The 24624-nt window shown below is 36.6% G+C and overlaps 1 protein-coding gene across 1 annotated transcript; it reads right to left on the reverse strand.

The window, feature by feature from the left end:
- Positions 1-4790: 4790 nt before the first annotated feature.
- Positions 4791-24624, reverse strand: phex (phosphate regulating endopeptidase homolog, X-linked). The gene is made up of 22 exons (XM_017414043.3): positions 24253-24624; positions 18975-19031; positions 18689-18850; positions 17710-17793; positions 16997-17223; positions 15479-15547; positions 14982-15098; positions 14761-14844; positions 14217-14359; positions 13107-13200; positions 12183-12311; positions 11800-11901; positions 10271-10348; positions 9930-10033; positions 9789-9847; positions 9524-9578; positions 8577-8644; positions 8334-8464; positions 7300-7365; positions 7005-7109; positions 6214-6290; positions 4791-6130 (listed from the first exon to the last, which is right to left on the reverse strand). Exons 1-22 carry the CDS (start codon positions 24374-24376, stop codon positions 6028-6030), a joined length of 2238 nt encoding a protein of 745 aa, XP_017269532.1. The 5' UTR covers positions 24377-24624; the 3' UTR covers positions 4791-6027.

Genomic DNA, 24624 nt, shown 5'->3' on the forward strand with positions numbered 1-24624 from the left:
GATTTGATTACAGTAACAGGCCAGAAGCAGATAAGATAGATGCAGACGGATGTAGATAAAATAGGCAGCTCACTGCCTCTCCTTCACATTCATAGCACAAAAGAGCCAGAAAAAAATAGATTAAAAAAAAAAGATGATGCCGTTTGGTGCTACAACCCTGATAAAAATACTGGGAAAGACCCAATGACATGAAGGGAAACCTGAGTAGCTAAAAAGGCAGAGAATGATATCTGAGGAGAGCTTTTTCCCCCAAGTCTCTAAAAGTCTCTAAATTTAATCTGGACACCACCTCGGAAAAGAGCCTCAGCTTGTTTGTCCCACCTTCTTAGTGGCAGAAGCTGAAATCAGCGTATGAGCTTTGTCTTCAACTGGTTGGGTCTTTGCACTTCTGACAATATCTCTACTAACAGGAATCTAGTAAATATTAGAAGACTCAAATGTAGGTAAAAAAAAATGTGTTGACCAGAAGTGACCTACATACAATATTTTTTGCCAGAAGTTGTGCGACAGTCTTTTGAACAAAGTTGCAGTTGAGAAAGCAGGTACTGGTACAAAAACACTATTGCATTAATTGCATTTGAATAAAGTAAAGGCATTGATTAATTTCTCCAAATCAGCAAATGAGAGAAAGGGTTTAACTTCAGGGGACCTTTACTGGAAGAGACTAGGTTGAATAATAGCATTTGTTTGATTATCAAATACTGTTGGAAAAAATGAACCCCATATGTTTTTTTTTTATTGTTATTGTTTTATTTTTTGCTTGTTTGTTTTTGCCTTTTTAAATTTTTATTTCAGAAGGGCTAAGATCAATACTGTGGGAGCAGTTAAGTTGTAAAGGTCCAAAAGTATTACAACCATTTTTCACTCATTAGGCTGTGAAAGCTTAGTGCCTTTAATGAGTTTAAATGCAGGTGGACCAAACTTGGATGGATGGATGGATGGATGGGGTTCAAAATATATTTATTTTCTGTGTCTTTTGGGGGTCAGACTTTGTACTGATGTTAGACATAATGAGAAAAAGATTCAAATAGCAAATCAGCAGTGTTGCTTTTTTTTTTTTTTACAACAGCTAGTGAAGTAGATTTACCACAACTCAGTGATGTAGCGGCATAAAATCTGTCAGTAGCACAGTATTAATGTCTCTGCAAGAAACAGAGCACCAAGGTAATTTCAGGGGGTGGTATTCATTGTAAAATGTGGTTAGCAAGGATGTCTGCAAAACTTTTGATTAAAATGAGTTGCCATAGGAACTGCTGGGATAAATGAATGAGGATAGAAAATATTTTTTTAAATGATTTATCCATTAAAACTTAAATTGTTCAGGAGTACTTGCGTTTGTTTTTGAAATCCTGTTTTATTTACTCCCTGTTGGGAGGCTGGGTTGGGTCCTTGGTTAGACCCAGTGCCGGCAAACAGGAGGCAGATGGCTGAGGATTAAAACTTGGACTTTAATAACAAAATTGGCAGGAATTTAAGTCATCAAAACAAAACAAGGCAAAAGCACCAAGGAATTAACAGGCCAATCTGACAAAGCCTGAAAAACAAAAGAAAATGAAGACTATAATCTGTTAGGGGTGATTGAAAGTATCAACTGGAGTACAGATTAGTAAAGGGATACAGGTGAGGGAGGAGCTGGAAGATGAGGCAACTGAGGACATCCAGGGGGGTATTTTAGGAGGAAGGTTTAACAAACTCTTAGTTCATCCATAAAGTCTGAGTAAACCTATCCAGAGTGGGGAGAATTTTCAGTTGCATAAAGACTGATTACAAAGAGGTGAATCAACTCAAAGTATCTTAACCTTGAGCTATGTGCGCAGTGAAAAAACATCATCAGTGGTGCGCCGATACCTCGATTCACCACTGCAACCACAGGAAAAAAATCTAATCTGTTTATGAATGTCAAGTACACTACATAAGGCCACGGCACAGTTAGAACAAAGACAAACATGATGTCTCAGCTAAGGTAAGCTCTTGAGTTTGTCATAGCTTAAATTATGTGTTCTTTTTCCAATTACTATTAAAATGAAAAGCCAAATAATTAAAGGAATTAATAGACTAAGTTTGCATAAAAAAATGTTGTGTCAGATGTGTCAGCAGTACAAGTTTCTCAAAACCATACACTAATAAAATACTTAATCATTTTGATTACAGAAATGCTTATCTATCTTAAAATAAACAACCATAAAAACTGTTAAAAACCGTTTTGATTGGACTTCTTAACAAATAAATACTTGCTGTAAACTGTAGCAATTTTAGAAATACAACTTTCCTGCTTTCAGATGGATGTCAGCTTCTAAACCATGTTCTGAGTCAGCTTCAGAGTGATGTTTGGTGGCGACAGGTTTAATGCTAATACAGTATATTCTTTAAATGATACTTTGATTTGTGTACTTGCAAAGTGTAAAAAAATTTACTTGATGCTTAAATTTCACCTTGAATAAAAGACCTACATCATATGTTGGGGATCCATGATATTCTGATAAAAAATGGGTAGCTGAAACCATTTCTGCTAAAGCCATTTTTGGACTTTCTTAGGGACTAATTTAAAAAAAGATACAAACTATATCTGTACCGATAAGTACCCTACTAGTTGAAGGTACAAGAACTGTAGTTTTTGGGGTCCTAACCCAGTGACAAGCCTATGTACCCCTTAAGATCCATTTGGGTACTTGGTTTTTGTTGACACATATGACAGCTGATGATACACACCAGACAGAAAAACACTTGTAGCATGACAGGCAGTTCTTGTGCTTGCCATTTATTTGCCTTAGTATTCTCAGATGTAGTTAATGAATATTATTTTTAAAAAATGTCCAATTTATTTAGCCAACTAATCAGTTTGTGAACCTCTTTAAAACGTTTCTTCCACGTGCTTCTTGTTTTCCCAATCTGGCAGACTTGATCCATCCAAAACGAATGGTAACATGACATCAGATGTAAACAGCTGCCAGGATACAGAGGTTGGTCCAGCTTACCCACTCCCACCCCACTCACCACATATCTGGCTTCATTTACTGCAATAAAGTCAATAAATGAAGTAAAGAAGAGGATTAAAGCAGAACTTTACTGTACGAAAGAAACTACTTTCTGTGTTACAAATATATATATATATATATATATATATATATATATATATATATATATATATATGTTTAAAGTAGAAAACTCCAGGAGTGGGCAGGAGTGAGATTAAGAAAACAGTCCTGTGGAGATTTAATGGATCTCCAGCCATGATGCGGAGGCCAGATTTGTCCGAGACTAATAGCTGGTTTGGTGTCCTGATGGTGCATGCAGCCACTTCAGCACGCCTTGATTGAGCTGGAACAAATTGGTCACTAATCAGCATGAGATCCAACCCTATGAAAAAGAGAACTCAGAGTCCTCCTTTCTAATATGGTCACCTTTGTCGGTCTTTCATGATTCACCCCCCCTCTTTCAATCCGACATTAGATGTTGCTGCATTTTCTTATTCATCAAATATGACCCTTGAACCCTAAATAATGCTAAAATGAACAAAGTAAAAAAAAAAAAAACTAAATGCATTGGGTACTTCTTTTATTTTTATTTTGTAAAAGGAAGGACTACAGTCAAATTACATTAAAGGAGTAGTCAATATTGTCTGAAAAGGGGATCAGTGACAAGTCAAACAGTGAATATCTTACCTGCTGTAGGTAGCTCTTTGAGCGACCTCAGTTTGAAGAAATAGTTTCATTCTCACTGAATTGACAAGCTAACGGCTTACACAAGGGGTAGAGATCTGTTGTCTTAAAGCAACTCCAGTCTTGAAAAAATCATAGTGGTTAACGCTATTTTATAAATCTTTACGCCGCCATCGGTTTGAACGTTTACTTTGGCAAAAGTTATTATGATATTCTTGCCAGAAGTGCCACAGTTGTTGTTCTGTTTGCACATGCAAATGAGCTCAGCATTCTATGTGTTGCAGAAGTTACAGTAATGTAAAGGTTCGTAAATTAGTGTTTGCTTGAACCACTATGAACACTTGCAATTGACGTTGGTTTACGACAGCTGCAGTCCCTTTTTCGCCTTTGTTGTGTTGGACTAACTGTTAGCTTTAGTCACAATTAAACTCAAGTTCTTCAAACTAACTTTGTTAAAAAAGTTAGGATGTTAATTGTTCATAATCTTACTATGTAACCCTAGTTCAACAGATCTGAATTATTGCATTAAAAAAACCAGAGCAACATTTTCTTCACTTACGCTTATCGTCAATCGAAACTGCCACTGTTGACGGATCCAAGTCTCTAAAGAAGGCCTGATGTGGCTCAGATAGTCAAAGTAGATCCCCGCTCATTATCATCCACTTCGCTTCCTTCCTCCCTGTTTCTTAATCAGCTAACACCCCACCGAGACACGCTCGCACAATAACCGGCTGACGGATCGGACTGTTTTTCTAATTGGTGTGAACTGATGAGACTGCTGCTGGTGTTGCCACAAATACACATCATTAATGTTACCCCCCACCCCCACTGGATACTGTAAGACAAACTGAGAGTCACACACATACAAATGCACACGTGCCATCAAGTTAAACTCACTCGTGTAACACAAAATGAGTTGCCATGGGAACTGCTGGTATAAATGAATGAGATGTGATGTGTGCAGTATGAGTATAATAGCAAGTCCAGAAGAAAAAAATAAAAATAAAAAAACAATCAATGAAAGGACAAGCTTTTGTTGACCATTCATCAGCTTTATCTTGCGCTGTCAGTCACATCAATCACACACTCATGCACACACACTTCACGTATCAATCTTGGAAAACTTAATCATAATGTCTCAGAGTTTTATTATAACCTGCCAAAAGCAAATAAACAGAGAATAAACCATGATCACATTACATAAAAGCCGTTATAACTCACAATTCTTCACAGTAAGCTACAAAAATATGATATTTTAAGAAACCAAAACACAGAAGATCATATAATAATATTAATGTTGATATAATAGCATGTTGATAAAAACATTTCCACCTAAAAGCTGTATTTAGAACTTCTCGTTCTTTTAGAGCTTAATTAGAAATTCTTAAAGATATTTTTATTAACTACAACAACTTAGGTATGGGGTATTCAGTCAGTTTCAATCTGTGTTGGTTTTGAGCTGATGTTTTGGTTGGTAGTCAAGTTGCACCACAGTATTTAAATAATTACTGTTATCTAAAATGTCCCTACCACTTACTAAAAGCAGCTTCACTTATAATGAAATTATCCATTTTAAAAGCATTAAAAATATATCTATATTTGAGAATTTATCATTTTTTGGGTTGATTGTCCCTGCAACATTTAAAGTCAAGTACAATTCCTACACAAGAATGTGATTAAAACACAAAGTACAAGAACAAAACAAAACTGAGACCTAACAAACAAACTGTTGGTCCTGCAGTCTTAAAAAAATAAAATGGGTACCTGGTCTTGTGTAGTTCAAAGTTATATTAAGACCTAAAAAATCCAGTGGGCTATTGTTTCAGTGTTGGTTTTCAAAATTATATATATAAAAAAAGTAAAGAAAATAAACTCCTCAAACTGATTTTTGGTTTACAGTGTTCAGAATTACATGCAGTGACCTAATAAGTCATTTTATTCCAATTATAAAATAAATATATTTGCTTAATTAATACAAAAGTAACAGTATTTGTATATTTACAGTAATAGACATGTTTTAAAGTCTCTGAGTTTTTTTTTAACTTAATAAACATCTGTTTCAGTAAAAGGTTTACATACACAGCTCTTAAGTTTTCATGCTGGTATAATCTTTAAACTTTGGTCGTTTACACATAAATCAGTGAAAAGATTTGAAAACTGTAAGTCAATTAAAGGCTTGCCTTTAAAAACGTCTCAATTCTCAACCAAACATGTCCATGTATCAGACAGTTTCAGAGGGAACGACTCGTGCCTTTGTTGTTCCTTCATCATGGGAACTCTTTTGGCAAAGTCGTCAAGCTTTATTTGCCTTTAACTGCTGACAGTTCAGGCCTGGTGCAGAGCTTCAGTGTCAGCCTGTGGTCAGAGATCACCACACCCGGCAGGACTGCGCTCCTCGGTTCATCACTGATGACTCGGGACAGTTGAACGCTTTCCGGAACTCCTTGTAGTTACTCATCGCTCCAATGACTCTGCGTGACGATAATAATGACGATAAAGTCAGATTGGAGGGATGCTTTCTGTGTGGTGGTGTGTGCATTTTGTTTATGATCACCTGTATTTTGGTGGGCTGTGAGCGCCGTTCTGAATCTGCTCTCTGGCTGCTTCTGGTCTGTATGAATTGCATCTAACCTGCATGGTGCAAACATATAAAAAATTCAAAAGCAGCATTCCTTGAAGAAATGCATATTGCCTTGCAGGCCACAATTTTAAACAAAAATGTCCATTCTGCTTGTGCTCAAAGTTTGTGTTAAGGATGACTCTCAGATAGAAACACACCAAATTTGAGCTCAATATCTGTCAAACTGACCGACTCTTTAATGAACTAAAATTAGCTGTGGTGGTAAATCATTTGTAGATGTACATCCATCTATTACTTTCATTCAAATCCAAATAGTGGTCCATGATAGTGTGACATTTTGACAGACAGACAGCTAAATACAAACACACACATACAAACACAGATGATTACATGATTTCCTGCCTATTATGGTGGTGGCCAATTAAGGTGCTTTGCTGGACGCTGAAAACTCCAAAATAGCACAAGTATGTTCACCTATTGACGTTTACAGATACAAAATAACAACGCTGACACACTTTTAATGCCCAGAAATTCAACTGATGTATTATTAAAACTGAATTAATTTAATTTAATTTCCTAACTTGCAGCTTTTAATTTCATTCTTATGGCGCACCATTTATTTTCCAGAGATCAATATTTACATTGGTTTGTTAACAAGCAAAAAAAAAAATCCACAGCTAAAAGATTTTTTTTTTTTTTTTGGAAAAATTGCATCTTGGCTATGAAAGCACAGTTAGAACAAGTGCATGTATGTGTGTCCTTACATGTGCGTAGCTCAGGAAAAACAGCTGATTGTTGTTCAGTTCCACTCCTGGCAGCAGAGGCTCCTCCACACCGCCTCTGCTCTCATCCACCCACCGCCTGTAAGCCTACACACAAACACAAGAAGAAACATTTTCTCACCTTGACTTCCTAATGGGATGGATATAGGTGAATCATTCTGAAGTCGGAGTAGCTAATCACAGCCGTCTTTGTTTCATGTACAATAGGTTAAAATATCTGCTCTTAGAGAGGTCTTTTAGGCAGTTCTATTGGTGATTATTCTCTTAAATTACATACCCTGAATGCTTCTCTTATTCCCCCGTTGTCTGCTATGTTTTCTGCTAGTGTTCTCTTACCGCGCACCTACAACACAGTACATTCACATGCCACATTAGTTTGAACTGTGGGCTTCTGACATCATCATATTATTTGAACATAAAAGATTCAGTATGTTTTAACTTTACAGAGCTGAAAAAAAGTATTTGCCCCCCTTACAAATTTCTACAGGTTTTGCTTTTTTTTTTTTTTTTTTTTGTTATATTTCTGTGTTTCAGATCCTTAGACAAAGATAACCTGAGTAAATACAAAAGGTTAATGATAACTGGTTGTGCCCCTGTTTGTGCAAATGTTTGCAGTAAATGGCAATAAGTGTTTCACATCACTGCTTCGGATCATTATCCTGCTGCAGAACCCAAGGGCGCTTGAGCCTAACGTAGCAAAAAGATAACCGGACATCAAGATTGCTCCTTTTGGCCAGCAGTAGTTTTGGCCTTGGAATTCTCTCATGGAGACCATTTTTGTCCTTTGTCTCTTTCTTCTTACTGAATCCTAAACTTGACCTTAACTGAGGTCAGTGAGGCCTGCAGAGCTTTAGGTGCTTTTCTGTGTTCTTTTGGGACCTCCTGGATGAGTCGTTGATGCACTCTCGCAGTAATTTTGGTTGGCAGGTTCGCCACTGTTCCATGTTTTTTTTTTATTTTGGAATAATGGCTTTATCTAGGCAATTTCTTGATCCTACGTGTTTGGCAGTAACCAGGTCTAGTGAAATTTAACTCATACTTTCCAAATAAAAATTACAGGTACGTCATGATTTCACAAAGGCGGGGGCAGACATAGAGCCAGGATAATAAATGAAATCATTATTTGAAAAACTTCATGTTGTATTTACTCAATATTTTTGTCTGATTTTGAAATTTCTTGATCTGAGACATTTTATGACAAAAAATAATAATAATAAAAAAAAACAACAGGAGAAATCTGTAAGGGGGCGAATACTTTTTGTTCACAGCGCTATAAATTATTTTACAAGTATCAAAAAATCTGTTTCTCACTTTTAGGCCAGCTTCCTCCCAGTAGTAGTCGTTATACTGATCGATCATACACTGAGTCTTCTCGTTGAAGGCCGCTACAGATGACGTGCTCCACCACTGGTCCAGATTGCCATTTTTGTCATATTTGCGACCTGTTTAAAAAGCAGCAATGAAAATAATAAAAAACTAAACCAGTAACTCAGTGAGTTTACAGTCTCCTACACTATAGAGACTTTTCTGAAGTCATTGTCTTTTAGTTTTTACCATTATTGTCAAAGCCGTGAGTTAACTCATGCCCAACTATCACTCCAATGGCCCCATAACTTAAAGATCTGTGAAACAAAATAATAAAAAAAGGGATTAGCCACAAGCAGTAAAAAGGAACATTGTGGATTTAAAAAAATTTAATGAATGATGTGAAATCAATCCAACAAAATACAATAAATAAACAGGACCAGACGTTAAAGAAAAAAAAAAATATGAGAAGATACTTCCCTTTTAACCATTAAGCACACAATCTAAATGACTAAGAAGCTAGATTTTTTCCTTCTTTGGTAGCTTTTAAGTCAATCGTACAGTTCTGAGAGCTAAATGCTAAGAGAACTAGAATAAAATATGACAAAATGAAGCATTTAAATGTGTTTTCATGGATATAACTAACTTATTTCTAGCTGGAGATGCTATAAGCTCATTACACTCACAGATTTACTGAACAGCAAATGAGTATTATTGGGCTGTGTCTGTGGCCTGATGCTGTAAAAAGTATTTATTTCAGTTTTACAGAAAGCTCTTTAAAGGAGTGCAAAAAGCAGCTACAGTATTAGATTATAATCTTTCTTTTTTTTCTTTTCATTACATTTTTCCATTAATAAAAATATTAAGAACTCGAGAAATGACAAGTGTGAAAAAGCCACAAATAAAAATTATAGTAGGATAAAACACTAACTTTAAATAAATAAAGCTTTATGGAATCAAAACCAAATTTATGTAACAGCGATTCAAGCTGTTTTTACAACTTTGAGAGGTTCATTGTTTTACTACTGTAGTTTCAGGTTCTGTGGAACACAAAACACAAAATTGTGCCCTCTGGACAGGTTGAGTTTCTTTGGCTTGTGTCAAAAAAAAGTCAGCAATTATTTTTTACTGAGAAAAGTATAAAAAGGCTTTTTTTCAGTCTGCTAGTAGAGCGTGTCACATTTATTCAGTCTCACCTTGGATACTCTTTTCCCCAGAAGAAGGGTTTTTGAAGCTCTCCAGCAGGAAATCCTATAAAAAAAAAAAATAGTAAAAAAAAAAATACTTTTTTAAAATTCTCTCTATTTCTCTAACCCTCTTTCTTTTCTGAACTCAAGATAGTTGTTAGTTTTTACTTTAAAAGCCTTTAAAATTTAACCAAAATCTCACATTTTCCAAAAAAAACAAAACAAAACCAAACAATTATCTGTCTTAATAAACATATTTCAGAGAATATCTTACTGATTTGATTAGTTGATGAGCTGTAGAATGCGTTCACAGTTGTTGGGTTTGTAAACCACCTGGGGAGAAAAACAACAAAAACAACAAAAATGTGAGTAAGAATGTAAAACACAAAATCTTATACAGGGAGTAGCCACTCACTCTGTTCGTGGGACGCTCTTTCGCAGCCAGGAAATATCAGACTGGGCAATAAACTTCAGTGTCTGCATCACATTACCGTAGTAATCCTTTTCACTGAACTCAAGCTAAAACACGCACAAAAACAGATACAAAACAGTTTATTTTTTACCCCTCAAAGTTGCTCTAACTTAACAACAAAGCTCTTAAATGTCAGATAATGATTATCGTGTTTATCATGTTTATCTTTGAGAGTGAATTTGTTACATCCATTTGTAATGGGATAAAATTACATGAACATAAATAAAATAAACAAGAGTACTGGACTATTGCACTCAATCATCTCCCATTGGTGCCATACAAACCTCTTTTAGATCTTCACACAGGTAGGTGTCATTCAAAATAAACTCTGGGTATCCAACCTTAGCCAGGACTGCATGAGCCTTTAGTGTAAAACAGAATGGTTTAAGCACAAATTCACAGTCATAAACAATGTGATAAAATCTACTGAACTAACAATGAGTGTGCTAACTGAGTAGTTTTAACACTTTTACGGGTAATAGAAAGCTGACAGGAAGAAGCTTAACAACGTTGGTGGCTCCCAGCAATGATTGTGACGTGATGCTAAAATATAAGACTTAGATCTTTAAAAGTGAGGTCATCTGTAGAAGCTATAAGCAATATTTTATTTGGTGAAGATAGCTTTTTGGACTGATGAGTTAACGGCTAGTCCAAACAAGGCCAAAATGGAATATAGTGCTGTTAAAAAAACGACAGTCTCAACCATTTCTTTTAACTATTTCTCATAGATTCTATTGTCTTTTGCACACACTAATAGAAGCAGCAGCTAGCTGTGGCACTTCCTGTGCAGGCTTGGGCATTTACAGGCAAAAACTGATGGTGGACTGAAATATTTTTAAGATATTGTTCACATGAATCACTATGAATAGCTCATCAATCTGATCAAAATGTACCTTTATTTCTTTAAACTGAGGCTGTTCAAAAAGCTTTCTACAACAGGTAAGATATTGATCGTCATAACCTTTCCACAAAATCACACTTTAATAATCTGACCTATGCTTTTAAGAGTAGTAAAAGCATGTAGCAATAAACAGAACACAATCATTATTATTTTGAGCTTCTCAAAGTATATGACTCTAACATGCTTGTCATGAAGTTACAAGGAAGCTGTAAAACCACTATTGATAGTTTTATCAGAAAAAACAATGCATATCTTGCTTTCTGTCTTGAGTAAGTAAAAAATATAAATACAAGTAAAAAATATTAAAGATATTAACATGACACTTAAGGGATGGATGGTGCATCTGCAGAAACTATTATTACATGAATGAATAAATGGGTACTTTATTAATCCCTGAGGGAAATTATTTTGTCACAGCAGCAGACATAGAATACGATTCATATTACAACTCTGGAATATTAAGAAATAGCAGCATTCATCTTTTATAATTTCCTAGTCTCCTAGTCGCTCTGGCATGGAAGCTTTGCTCTTTAAACATGACGTTACAGTTTTGACTGATGAAAGCAAAAAAAAGTGTAATTGCTCCTAACTGCGGACAATAAACTACTCAAACTACTGCAAGTGGTTCTCTGTTGACTGTGAAATCTATAGTTTCATTTTAAGAGTGTGCCTCCTGGGTTAAAGTGCTGAGGTTTGTGGGCAAAATAGTGTAGATGGAGAAAGAAATCTAGTAAATACAATTCAAATTCTAAAGTGTTGTAACCATAAAGCCAGTTTTGCCACCAATCATACTGCCGTCTCCCCAACCTTCATGAACCTCAGGCTTCACTGCTGTTTCTATCAATTAAACTAATGTTATGATCCAACCATGTCCAACAAAAGTAGTCTAGCCAACTGTTTCAATGAATGTACCTTCTCTATGGCTCTCTTTTTTGTTTGTTGGTCCATCCAGTCATTTTCCTTCTCCAGCATGTCAATGAATGCCCAGCGAATGCCGTCAATGAGCTCCTCCATCTGGGGTGAAAATTTAAATTTTATGCATAACATGAATGATTAAATCTATAATATGCTCTGTAAGAAGAGAACACACACACATACATATATATATATATATATATATATATATATAGAGAGAGAGAGAGAGAGAGCTGGAGACCATTTTCAAAAACCTAAAGTAATATGTCACTCACACATTAAAAAAAAGACATAAATAAGCAGTCTAAATACAATAAAATGTCTTGTAATGGGATTTTTTTCTATAATTTAAGACAACGTCATATAAAAACCATCCACACCATGTGTTTCTTGTCCTCCTGGAAGTGGGTGTTGACAAAAAGGCGCCCAGTTGCGTAAGCAAGGGAGTTCTCAACATAGTTAACACACTTATCCCAACGAGGGGTCAGAGAGGTGGTTCCAGTGGTGACCTAATGGGTGAGAGAGTCAGAGATATAAGGTGACAAAGTCTCTGTATTTATAAACATCAACTTCAACTAGTAGGATTAGTAAAGGTCTCTTGGAAGCCGAGCTAATGAGCAAGTTATAATGAGCAATTCATTTGAAAGGAAGACAACTTGTTCTTTAGCTGTTCTACTCTGAACTGTGAGGTTCAGGATACAACAACAAACCCAAGAGCCCAAGAAAAATAATAATAATAAAAAAAAACAGATTAAAAAAGTCCTGTAAAAGTCTTAACCTATAACTTAACAGTTCTACCTTTTACTTTTAACTAATTGCAATTTTTAATAAAATTTGTGTATATGAATTTAAAGTAACTTTGTAACCAGTTTTTCCCCTCCCAAGATTGTTAGTTGTTAGTTTTCATATGACTAGTTTTTATTTTATTTTATTTATCTTNATCTGTTGGTCTGGTCTGTAATTACAGTAATTTTAAATTGAATTCAGGATGAGTTTTAAATAGATAATAAACATCCAAGAATTATGTTTGAAACACAATAAAGAAAAAACAAAACAAAATTTAAATTAAAAAAAAAATCTAAATGCAGATTTTTTTTGTTCAATATTGCATCAAAAATCAAATCTAATTTGTCCAGTTAAATAATCTCTAGCCTTACACTAAACCACACAAGAATTTGCTAAATAATATTCAGGTTCTTTTACAGTACTATTCAAAATATGGACAGCAATTTTCATAAGACAGTAGATTTTTCCTTGGAGTAGTTAGTATACCACACATATTCATAGATGTTGGAAGAACCAACCCGAGCATAGTCAAGGTATCTGTAGAGGAAACGACGACTCAAAGTAGTAATCCTGGAAAAGACACTCCTCCACTGGACGTAGTTAGCTACTGTCCTAAAGAGACACGGAGACATTAATTAAATGCAATCTCATTGTACGTATTAAAACAAAATGATAAAACAGACCACTCAAGTGCATGTCTGTAGGCTCTGCTGCTTGTGTGTGTGTGTGGGTGTGTGTGTGTGTGTGTGTGTGTGTGTGTGTGTGTGTGTGTGTGTGTGTGTGTGTGTGCACTTGTACAGCCTGCTTTGTGAGGACCAATTTAGGACTTTATGCAAATGAGGACATTTTTTGAAAGCAAGGACTTAGCTATTAAAAAATCAACACAAACCCCAAACAAACAAAAACAACACATTACTGAAATTATTAAATTGTAAATGTCTCGTATTTTTAACACTAAGTTCCACACCATCTATACGTATGGTAGAATAAAGCAAAATCTAAGATAAAATCTTGTTTTTTGTAATGTAATTAACAAAAGCCCATTAGTCAACAGTTCAAGTGGAAATCCGATTTACATGTACATTACTACATGAGCATTATATATGTATTTTTTTTCTTTTCTGAATGATGCTATTATATGTAAAGATCTACAAGCAGCACTTTTTCCTCTCTTGTTTTTTCATTTTGTGCAACCAAGTTAGAGAGATATTTTTAATCACTGCTTGGCAGAAATATGGTGTTCCACAAATTATTACTTGTCAAGAAATTATATAAAAAAAAAGATAATCAGATTGTGCCTGAAAAGTCTTGGGTACAGTATATGAAGGTTATCAACAACACAAGTGTCTGTAACTCTGTACTTTGTAATGGTTGCACATCCCAAGACACAACTGTAAACACAATTGCTGCAGGCTCAAATGTAATTTAATTTTGATTGCCCACTATCATTATGACTCTAATCCTCATTATTAGTCCAGTAAGACACAAATAAACTACAGGCCTTGGCTTTTAGCCATGTAAAAAGGGCTACTGTTTTTAATGCATTGGTAAACAATTTTTTTAAAAAGTAATTGATAATTAGGCATTATAATATATTCACTGAAGTCCTCCCATCGATATAATAATACCTGGGGTCTGTGGTGTCGATGAGTGCCATAAGGTCCTTGAAGTACTTGGGAGTTCTGACAATGATGGGTTCAGATGAGGAAATGACCCGATCCGGATCATCATTAGACTCCACCACAGCTTTCACAAAACCGAGCCAGTCGAACTGCAGACAAGAAGAAGGACATATGTAGATTTTAATTTATTTTACATTTGAAATCAAAGTGTTGTTGATCATGAAAGAAGTCAAATATAGTATGTGTCATTTTACATGAAAACACAAAGCTGTAAGGAGAAATAGTAGGCCTCTGTTGGAAGAAATAATGAGGAAAAAAACAATTTTGGAATCTTGGAAAGCCTTTCAAGGACTATGTCCCGTTTCACATTTGTCTTCTTTTGGTTGTGGACAAAAAAAGAACAAAAATCGGGGGTCTATGATTATGAACAATGTGAGGAAGGGGTGTGTAGGAAGGAAGGAAGGCAATCTGGCATTTCAATTAATAGATTTTATTTCCTTCTGCTCATTTATTGGTTTAGCTGATGGATGTGCTGGTATTTTTTGTGTACCTGTGGTAAGGAGCGCTGCAGCCGAGAAAGCGTGTATCTGTTGTACATGGCCTCGCTGGTGCGGTTTTCATAAGGAATCAGGATCTGTAAACACAACAGGCAATGTCATCGATATGACCGATGCAAAAAGAAATGCACTTTTTGATTAACTAGCTTATGTGCCAGAGAGGCCTATTAAAGCCATTAGCAAGGATCAAATTTATTTGACTTGATGTGCATACATGAGCCACTTTGGTCTCAAAAGCAAGAGCCTTTTCCATCTGAGCCTGTGCTGTTTTCTCTGAGGCGCCCAGCATGACAGCCATGTCCACCATCAGACTTAGCAAGGCAGCGCGATTCTGGACAGAGAGGGGGGGGGGGGACACAACCTTTCTTTATTACGAAGGTGCTGCAGGCTTTCAAACATTATTCAAACACCAGGACCAGAATTGAACTTATAAGCATGTATGACCTTTAACATCTAATTTAAAAGACAAATACAGCACAATAAAAATGTCAGAAATGAACATTTTTAAACTTAAGACAAGTTCTAACTTTTTGTATTTGTGAAACTACTGAGTATGAAGTGCTTGTTCTCTGTCTAATCAGTAACATTTCCTGTTTCAATTTTATTTTATGTTATGTTTTTTGTTTGAAAGTTATGATTCAAGCAGGAAATGAGAAATCATAAATTTTTTTATGACAGATAAGAGATGTAAAACATCAGTTAGAAACTCACCGCAAGAGCAGAGGAAGTGTCGGTGATGTAGTCTTCCCTGGAAGGCAGAGACAAGGAAGCCTGATCGAGCTACAAAAACAAAAGAACAAGTTTGCTACCTCTACTTTCCAGAACTTTTTATCTTGAACTTTTTTGCTGGAGCAATAAAAACAGATGTGGATAATTTTCTCTGTACCCTTTCACTGAAGACAGAAAAACCTGCAATGGTCACTGAAATTCCCCTAGAAAAGACTGAAACTAATTTGACTGTCGGGACATGTTAAACTAAGGTATATCCAGTAATCAGCATCATTGGTGCTTCAATCTTGTAATCAGTTAATCTGCCTGTTTAAAGGGTAAAAAGTAGTCACAGGGCTGTTAGGTATCATGGTGGGTAACACACTGAACAAGGAGCACAGAAAGCTGAGGACAGAGTTGTCTCAGGAGCTTAGAAAGAAAAATATTGACAGCATGTTAAAAGTTAAAGACTATAAGATCATCTTCAAGCAGCTTGATGATCTTGTGACTACAGCTGCACAGATTATTCCGAAGTTTAAACGTCCACAGGACTGGAGCTAACGTCCCAGATGTGGCTGCAAGAGAAACGTTGATGAAAAATTGAAGAGATGGATAATACAAATGGTAACCAAAGAACAACTTCCAGAAAAATTAGAGGTAAGCTCCAAGGTCAAAGTACACCAGTGTCAGAACGCACTATGGGTCCGTTGATGTTTGAGTCAAATTGAACTTAATGAAAAACGACCGAGGAGGACACCACCGCTGAAAGCAAATCATAAAAAAGCAAGACTGGAATTTGTCGAGGTTTTGACAAGCCACAAAACTTTTGGGAGAATGTCCTATTGACAGTTGAGACAAAACTGGAGATTTTTGGCAACAAGTCCCATCAGCTCTACATTCACTGACCCAAAAATGAAGCAAACAGAGAAAGGGACACATGGAGGCTCGGTTCTCTTCTGGCGCTGCTCTGCTGCATCTGGCACAGACTGTTTTGAATCTGTGCAGGGTACAATGCAATCTCAAGACTATTGAGGCAGTCTGGAGTGAAATGTGCTGCTCAGTGTCAGAAAGCTTAGTCTCAGTCGCAGGTCATGGGTCCTCCAAGAGGATAATGACCGAAAACACACGGCTAAAAACACCCAAGAATAGCTCAGAACAAAAAATTGGGCTATTTTGAAGTGGTCTTCTGAGCTGGAGCAGTTTGTTCACAAGGAGTGGGCAAAAATACCTGTTGATAGGCGCAGAAGTCATCATTACATTTGTCAGCTTCAAGTTATTTCAGACACCTTCAAGGGTTTTTTTTTTAAATGGGGTACAAACAAATTTATCTGCATTTGTATTTTTACTTTATCTGTATTTTCCAGTGTGCTACATTAAAAGCTTTAATTTCCCTACAGCACAAGTTTCTTACCTTCCAGATGGATTACATTCTTGCACACTGAAGATGTGCATTTTATCAAACAGAGTTCATTGAATGCTTGAGTCAAGGCTTTAAAAACAGTGAACAGGTAAACATCTGACCTTGATGATGTAGTGCGAGGAGTTTTTGTCATCGGGGGAGACATACAGGCGAATCAGGACGCTCTTACTGTGCTGGTTTCTCATCTCTGCCAGCGTCTTAAGAAGACTCCAATGACTCCGTGACCACTGATAGTCCCCGCCAAGCCCATCCCCCACCACAGGCCATCGAAACTCAGGCTGTTTCAGTGTTTTCAGCATTGGTTTGGCATCCAGCTTCTCCAGTAGGGCTTGGCAAATTAAAAACAAATATATTTATATATATATATATATATATATAAACACACACACAAATGTGTCATATTCCAACTGCTTGAATTATTTTATGACAGCTCATGTTGCAGTTTTGTCTACTTTCTGAAGAGTTCCCTTCTCTTTTATTCAACTCACGCATCTCTCTGCCACTGCAAAGACCAAGGTCTGCAATGTGAATCAATAGCTCACTTTAACCTGTTTTATGCTGTCACTGTCTGCTTGTGTGCACCAGTGACCTAATAGTTCTTTTTTCTTTGTTTACTTTGTTTTGTTTTCTTGTAAGGAACATTTTATAAGCTCATTGTAAACATATGGTAAAAAGTTTAAGACTTCAGGTTAGATTTTGTTCAGGTTTAGTTATGGCTGCGCATTTTGGTTTATCAATGGGAAGATAGAAACTGTATGTATACACATTATCCACAAATAAACCTTACAAAGCTGGCTGCATGTGCGTGACTTACTTTCATTCATACAGGAGCGGTACAGGATCTTAGCTTTGGTGACAGCCTCTAGTTCATCAGCATCCGAAGGCGCCTCCAACAACTCTGACAGGTGAAAAATTGTGTGATTACTCATAGCAGCAAAGCATAATTGTTAATAATTACTACAACATAACATTAATTTTATGAGTAGACTTCCCTTATCATATTAGAGCTTGTCATATCTTGGAAAATAAAAAAAAGGGTAATGGTTTCTGAGTCACAACGATGTGGGCCTGCTTTTCACCTATTTAAGCCCTTTCTAGTATTTTTGAATTTTATCAAACATCAGATAAAATAAAAGCAGAGTTCCTTGAAGGAATGCATACTTTTTGGTGCCTTGCATGACAAAGTTTTAAAGAAAGAACGTATACAATCTGTTAATGTGATTAGGACGACTCTCAGCTACTGCCACGCCAAATCTTGGTTCAACAACTGTAAAAATAACTTCTTTTATAGCCCTTTTGTTTTTATGCTTGCTACGGTTGTTTAGCTGTGGGACCACCTTGATTCAGGTTGACTCATAAATTTATTCAGCTGTAGATATATGGACATCTAAGAATTATGTTCTGAGGAGTTTATTAAAATATGCCAAGTGGTTCATGAGATGACTGACAAATACACACACACATACATTATTGCCTGCTTTTCACGGCATTGAGCGATACAGATGTGCAGTCTGAATAACTCATTTTAGGAGAAAATATTACTGGGACACCAATCTACACCTTTTCTTAGCTTCTTCTTTTCAAAGGATTTCTTCAAGTTTGCAGTGGTAACTATTTCTCTAGTTGTAATTTGGTGACAACTATAAAACGACTGTGTACAGCTGTTACATTTGCTCCACGGTTAACATGGTGTGAATGTAAATCAAAGGATGCCTAACACCAGCACCAGCGAGCATGAGGTGTGTATGAAGAAAAAGATACTTTATTTATGGAAAACAACTGAGCAATCACACCTTTGAGTCTTAAGTCCACGTGCTGTCGCAGCCACGGGTAGATGCCGTATGAAGACGAATCTTCAGGAATCGGGTTCTCCTTTAACCAACCTCCACAAGAGAAAGTGTAAAAGTCCTTGCAGGGGTCAACAGACTGATCCATTTTACTCAAAATAGACCCCGCTGCAGAAACAAGAAACAAACAAACAAACAAAAAAAATCAAATAATTAAACATAAGATAATTCAGTCAGAGGTAAAATAGTTTCTAATCAAGTTAAAAAAAATGCATGTGCTACTTTCCCTTACCTGCTTCAATGCATTCTGGAGTTGGACAGAACTCCTCTTGACTGGATTTTTGAGAAACTGAAGAAGGACAAAGAAAACAACAAAGCCATTGGAGGACTGAAACAGTTTATTGTGATGCACTGATCAGTACTAATCTGATTTAAAATTCAATCTGGGAGGTTGAACTCAAGGTTAGTATGTTAAATTCTCTGCTAAAGAGATCTGTGATCATTATTGAAGATGTGTTAGGGGTTGATGTATGACAGCTATTTTTAATCTGAATATTTACTTGAGCCGTGTAATAAAGCTGCCAACATAAGCAATGCAATGGAAGTTAATAACCCAGTTTTATTTTGTTGCTTAATCATTAAAAACGTGCATAAAATAAACAGTGTGCACATTTGATCATATTCATAAAAATGTCCAAATCTGCACATTAAGAATCAGTCAGTCAGAATCAACTTGGAACCTTCAGAAGCCCATAGGACTCAAAAAGTGAACAAATAATTTCCAGCTCTTGTTTTGGTTCCTTATCAGAGACTTTTCAGTCAAAAAAGGGGAGACTGTAGTAAAGATAGACTCCCTTCAGCTGAGCAAAGATACACTCTGTACTCAAGGAAGCCCCCTTCTGAGTGTCTCTGTAAAAACATCAAGCACTGATACTGTGAAAAAAAGGAGGTCACGTGCTCCAACAAGAACACTGGAGATTCTAAAAACCAGCTTCCAAAACATACACCAGAATAAAAAACCCAACATAAATCAAAACGGTCACAAAAATAGTGAGACCTTGCAATTTGCTAGGCATGTATATGCTTCAATGTATCTTTACAAAAAAAGGTTTGCTGTTACACAGTTAAATAATAAATGTATTTCCATGGCAGAATAGAACAATGTGATTATGTTTCTGAACAAGTCATTTTTCCTGAAAAAAGTAAACTCTTAATGTTTTAAACAACCATATTTTTGTTTATTAAAGCAAGCTGTACATGTTGTAATATTGTAAAGCTATACTGAAATGCAATATATAAATATGATTTTGTAATAAGATGCCAACAGCATGAGTATGATCTGGTTGATTAAATTTGTCCACAGACAAGTATAACATGAAAAAGATATGTAGCAAAGTTCTCAAAACTACATTTGTGTTTAAATCTGCTATAGTAGGCGACTACAAGACCAAGATTTTCAAAACAATAATACACACAGATACCAAAAAAACACAATCTTGACTTCACCAGATTCTAAAATTGCATAAATACAACCTTGGACAACAAACCATGGCACAACAAAACTAAATACACCTTTTATTTATTTATCTGATAGTGATGAAAATCATTAGCTTAACATTAACAAGCAAGTCTGATCATGATGCCAATGAAGAAAGCACCAATTTTACAAGAGCAACTGTTGCTGTCTGTTCTTCTGAAAAGGGTTTTAAAGCTGTTTCACACAACTGGAAAAGATACCAGATTGTTGCCGATCTTTCCAGTAGTGGACGCTCTAGCGTGAACGTTTGAAGAAACTAGAAGTAATCTATAAGCTACATTTCAGACTTCACCAGTTACCCTAACGATGTTAAAGTTCATAAACAAGTTTGGCTTGTTTGGAAGCACTACCAGGAAACAGCCTCTTCTTTTGAAATAAGCCATACTGCAGGTCATTTTTTTCAGTTTGCAAAATTCAATCAAAACTAATTACAAGACGTCTGAAAAATGTCTTTTGGACAGATGAGACCAAAGTGGAGATATTTGGTTATATTATAGGACACTGTGTTTGTTAAAAAAACAAACAGGATACTTTCACAAACACTTCCGAGAGCGGTGGTGGAGAGCAAAGGATTTGGGCTTTTCTTGCAGCCAAAGAACCTTCTTGCAATCTTTAATCCCTTTTACAAAACACTTTAAAGCTGGGCCTGAGATGTCACCTTTTTGTCTTTGTGTGATTTGAGGAAACACAGAGACAGCTACCTACAGCTATTTCACCTCTGAGCCACCATGCGAGGCAGTGACAGAGCCATAATGCTTGATAATTGGAAGGGTAAGCTGGCATCGTGGCTCGAGGGTGTGTCGTAGGTATGAGGGGAATGTCCAAAACATATTCTATGCATAGTGCTCCACGTCAAAGGTTTTATTTATATAAGCTTACATTATAGTGGGATGTGGTCAGCTAAGTTGGTGCATATATAAACAGCCAAACTTAGCTTAAAGAGGGGCTCATCTTTGCAGCCTTATAGAAGAACTGTTATGCAAAAAGGCCAGTTAAGTCCACCATGAACTCCTTTGGGTACCAAAGTATTTTGGAGTTAAATGGGGGGCCATTTGTCAGTTGCTTTGTGTTGTTTCTGTTTTAAAAAAAAAATGTCTTGCCATTTCATAAATCTGCTGAAGATACAATAAATTCTCTAAATGTTTTGCCCCTACAAGTGAGGGGTGTAGTAAGTGACTTTGACACAAACCAAAGTGGGTCAAAACTCAGACCAAAGTACAAATGATACATCTGCAGTGTTCTCACAGCGAGTAAACAGTTTAACGTCCCTGCACTGAGGGGAGGCAGAGAGGGGCAATGTACCATTATCAGCTGTGTATTGTAAACAATCACACTTTAACACAAATAAAGTTCCTAATTACAGCAATTTTAAACCAATGTAATACTATATATCAACTGGTTTGTAATCGTTATCAGAAAATGCTTGGGTAAAATACAAAAATATATCAAATCTTCACTTCCGCTTGGCTGCCAGATATAATTACTCCACACACTTGTAATAAGAGCAAATAGAGCATTCCAAAAAAAGACTGAACAAACCCGCCAATGTTTATTTACTAGCTGTGCAACCGCATGTTTACCAGTTCACTTCCACTCCTAGAAGGTGAGACTCCTTTTTTAACCTCTAGTGAGAAATCACTTTTGTTTGATGTGGGCTCTGTGGCAAACTGAAAAAAAAAAAGAGTAGATATATTTGGAAACCAAATCTCCCATGTGAACGGATGATTGGAGCAGAACTGAGATGAGTTACAATGTCTGGAGCTGCTTCTGCGAGGCACGTCATGCTGTGGACACGTTTGCAGCAAACCCACATATTCATAACTCACCAAGGTCCCACTTCAATACTACCTCACTACATGAATCTCACTTACAAACACAGAAGCTCCATTGATCCAGCTAATGCTAACTCTGTGTTCATTACGACAAAACCAAAAACAAGTCACCATTAGAAACGTCTGCATCTCGACAAACTCAAATAAAAGAGTTGCGCTCTTTCCTTAAATTATTCAATCAAAGCAACCACTTAGGATTTCTGTCTCTTCATTGACATGGCTGGAGACTAGAGGGGCATTAGAGTGGGTGTTTGGAACTGCGTGCTCATAACATAATTACACTTCAGTGCCACCACAAGAATGTCAACTTCCCCCTGCGACAAATAAAACAAAAACCCACAATACTTTCCCCACCCTAGACCAGCACATGAGCCCCTCCCACTGAGACCATTGGAACTACTGACACTGTTTCCACGGACTCCTAAAGGAGCAGTTTGGATGGACGTGAGGAAATGTTATTGTTCTGCAAATTTCCTATATTGGGAAATTTATTTGTTCCTAATATAAAGGGGGCAGCCCATTAAACCTCACTTATTATAAGGAAAAAATGCAGTATGGTAAAAATTCCCATAAAAGCGGCTGGAAGGAAAAAATTGAAAATTTAAAAAATGGTGCCATCTTTCTTTGTTTTTATTTTTTTTTCCATTTTTTTAAATGGAGGTAGGTTTCACTTATCAACAGTAGACTACTTATGCCATACATTACTATGGCTTACGTACCATGTGTACAATCCTCAAGCTAGCCTGTTTTTACTTCATGTACAGAAATCATTGGTCCAGCAGTGCCAGTGTAATGACATGTAGAGTCTAAAAGTGCAACCAACAGAATGCCAATAAGCAAAAACATCAGAAATGATCTCAGAGAAGCTGCCCATCGGTTTGGTAAGCGTTACAAGGCCACTTCCAAACAGTTTGGAGTCCATCATTCAACATTAAAAGGTTATTCCCATGTGGATCACACTTAACAAAAAAAAATCTCAGGTGTAGATGTAAAAGCAACTTCACCCTGGGGTCAGACCATCTAATGCCCTGGGAAATTAAAACAAAAAAAAACAACTGAACTAGCATGTTTAATTTTAAAATGCATGACAGGGTAATTAAAAAAAAAGGTTTGAAGTGTTTCCTTTCCTGCTATGTTTTCAGAAATTAGGATTAGACTGATGGGACCAAAGTGGACGTTTCACCATAAAGCCCAGCACCACATTCTGAGAGAGCTGAAAACAACATCAGCAAAAACGCCTCATATCAGCCGTCGAGACCAGCAGTGGAGTGCTGGTCATTTTTGCTCATTTTGCAGCCGCGGTACCTGGACACCCTGCAGCCTATGAGTCAACCGTGAGCTGCTCTGTATTCCAAAGCTTGGCTCAAACTGAACGCTACAACAGGACATTAATACCAAGCAGAGCCGCAATTCTACATCAGAGGTATTGCGGCGACTGATCCAGTGAAAAGGTCAGAACCTCCACACCCCCCACCCCACTCTCCCTGACATGCTGTGGCAGGACCTTAAGTGAGTGTAAGTGTTTTCAAAACTCAGTGAGCCATAGTAATATTTGGGGGGGGGGACATGGGATAAAACTCCTCCACATTGACGAGGAACAGAAATAGAAAATCAAAGGAAAAACAGGGACTGGATCAGTGGACTCAATTTTTACATACCTGTTCTGCATTTCACTTAGTTTTATGTTAAATAAATAATCACACTGTAATAAGTCAGGTATTGCATTTACCTAAACTAAGAGCTTGTACAGACCAGAGAACTTTTTTGTTTTTTTTGTCATTTTGATGAAATCTCACACTTAAACTGTGTATTTAGGTAACTGTTTCCTAATTGTTCATTAAAGTCCATTTCCACTTGTAATACATAGACCCGTCTCACTTTACACACACCAACATTTTCTACAAACTAGCTTCACATCCTGCAAACAAACTCAAGAAAACACACGTCTCTTTGACTCCTCTTGTCGAACAGACAGCATGGAGCACATGTGAAACCTGACATGACCCAAAAATAGTTCCCCAGCAGTCCTCCACAAGGTTCCCATCAGCATGGTTGTGCGTTATGACAGCCTGCATGCACTACAATTTGAGGACAGAGAGTGCACTCTACCATACGTTAAATTCCTTACAAATTATAATGTAGGATAAAGACTAAAGTATATTTATGTACGTATGTTTATGGGTGTGTGTGTGTGGACTTACCCAGTATGAGAGCGAGCAGAAGAGCAGCACAGAGACACACACACATGACCAGAGCTATTTTGTAGAGGCGATTGGTGCCCCTCTCTGGTTTAACCCCGCCACCACCTAAATGCTCCAGCTCCATCGTTCACTGTATCACGCACTCGCTCAAAAACAAAACAAAGTCTAAAAACTAAAGTGTGGAAGCAGACAGATCACGTGAACACAGAAAGCATAATGAAAAATAAAAACACTAAAACAAAATCAAACTTTTGAACAAAATCAACCTGAAAAAAAGGCCACAAAAAATTTTTTTTTTTTTTCAAAGTTTTGCTTTTCTTTCCAACTCTGACGGCACAAACCTCTTCCAATTTCTCAATCTAATCTGTCATC

Source organism: Kryptolebias marmoratus, linkage group LG21 (assembly GCF_001649575.2).
Source record: "Kryptolebias marmoratus isolate JLee-2015 linkage group LG21, ASM164957v2, whole genome shotgun sequence".
Lineage (NCBI taxonomy): Eukaryota > Metazoa > Chordata > Actinopteri > Cyprinodontiformes > Rivulidae > Kryptolebias > Kryptolebias marmoratus.

Bases quoted from the DNA above. Each gene is read 5' to 3' on its own strand.
- phex (XM_017414043.3), bottom strand. From the start codon at position 24,376: ATGGAGCTGGAGCATTTAGGTGGTGGCGGGGTTAAACCAGAGAGGGGC. The intron at 11,902-12,182 runs GTGTGGATGGTT...TTTTCACCCCAG, and splicing joins AGGAGGACAAGAAACACATG to ATGGAGGAGCTCATTGACGG. The intron at 9,848-9,929 runs GTGAGTGGCTAC...TTTTCTCCCCAG, and splicing joins AAGAGCGTCCCACGAACAGA to GTGGTTTACAAACCCAACAA.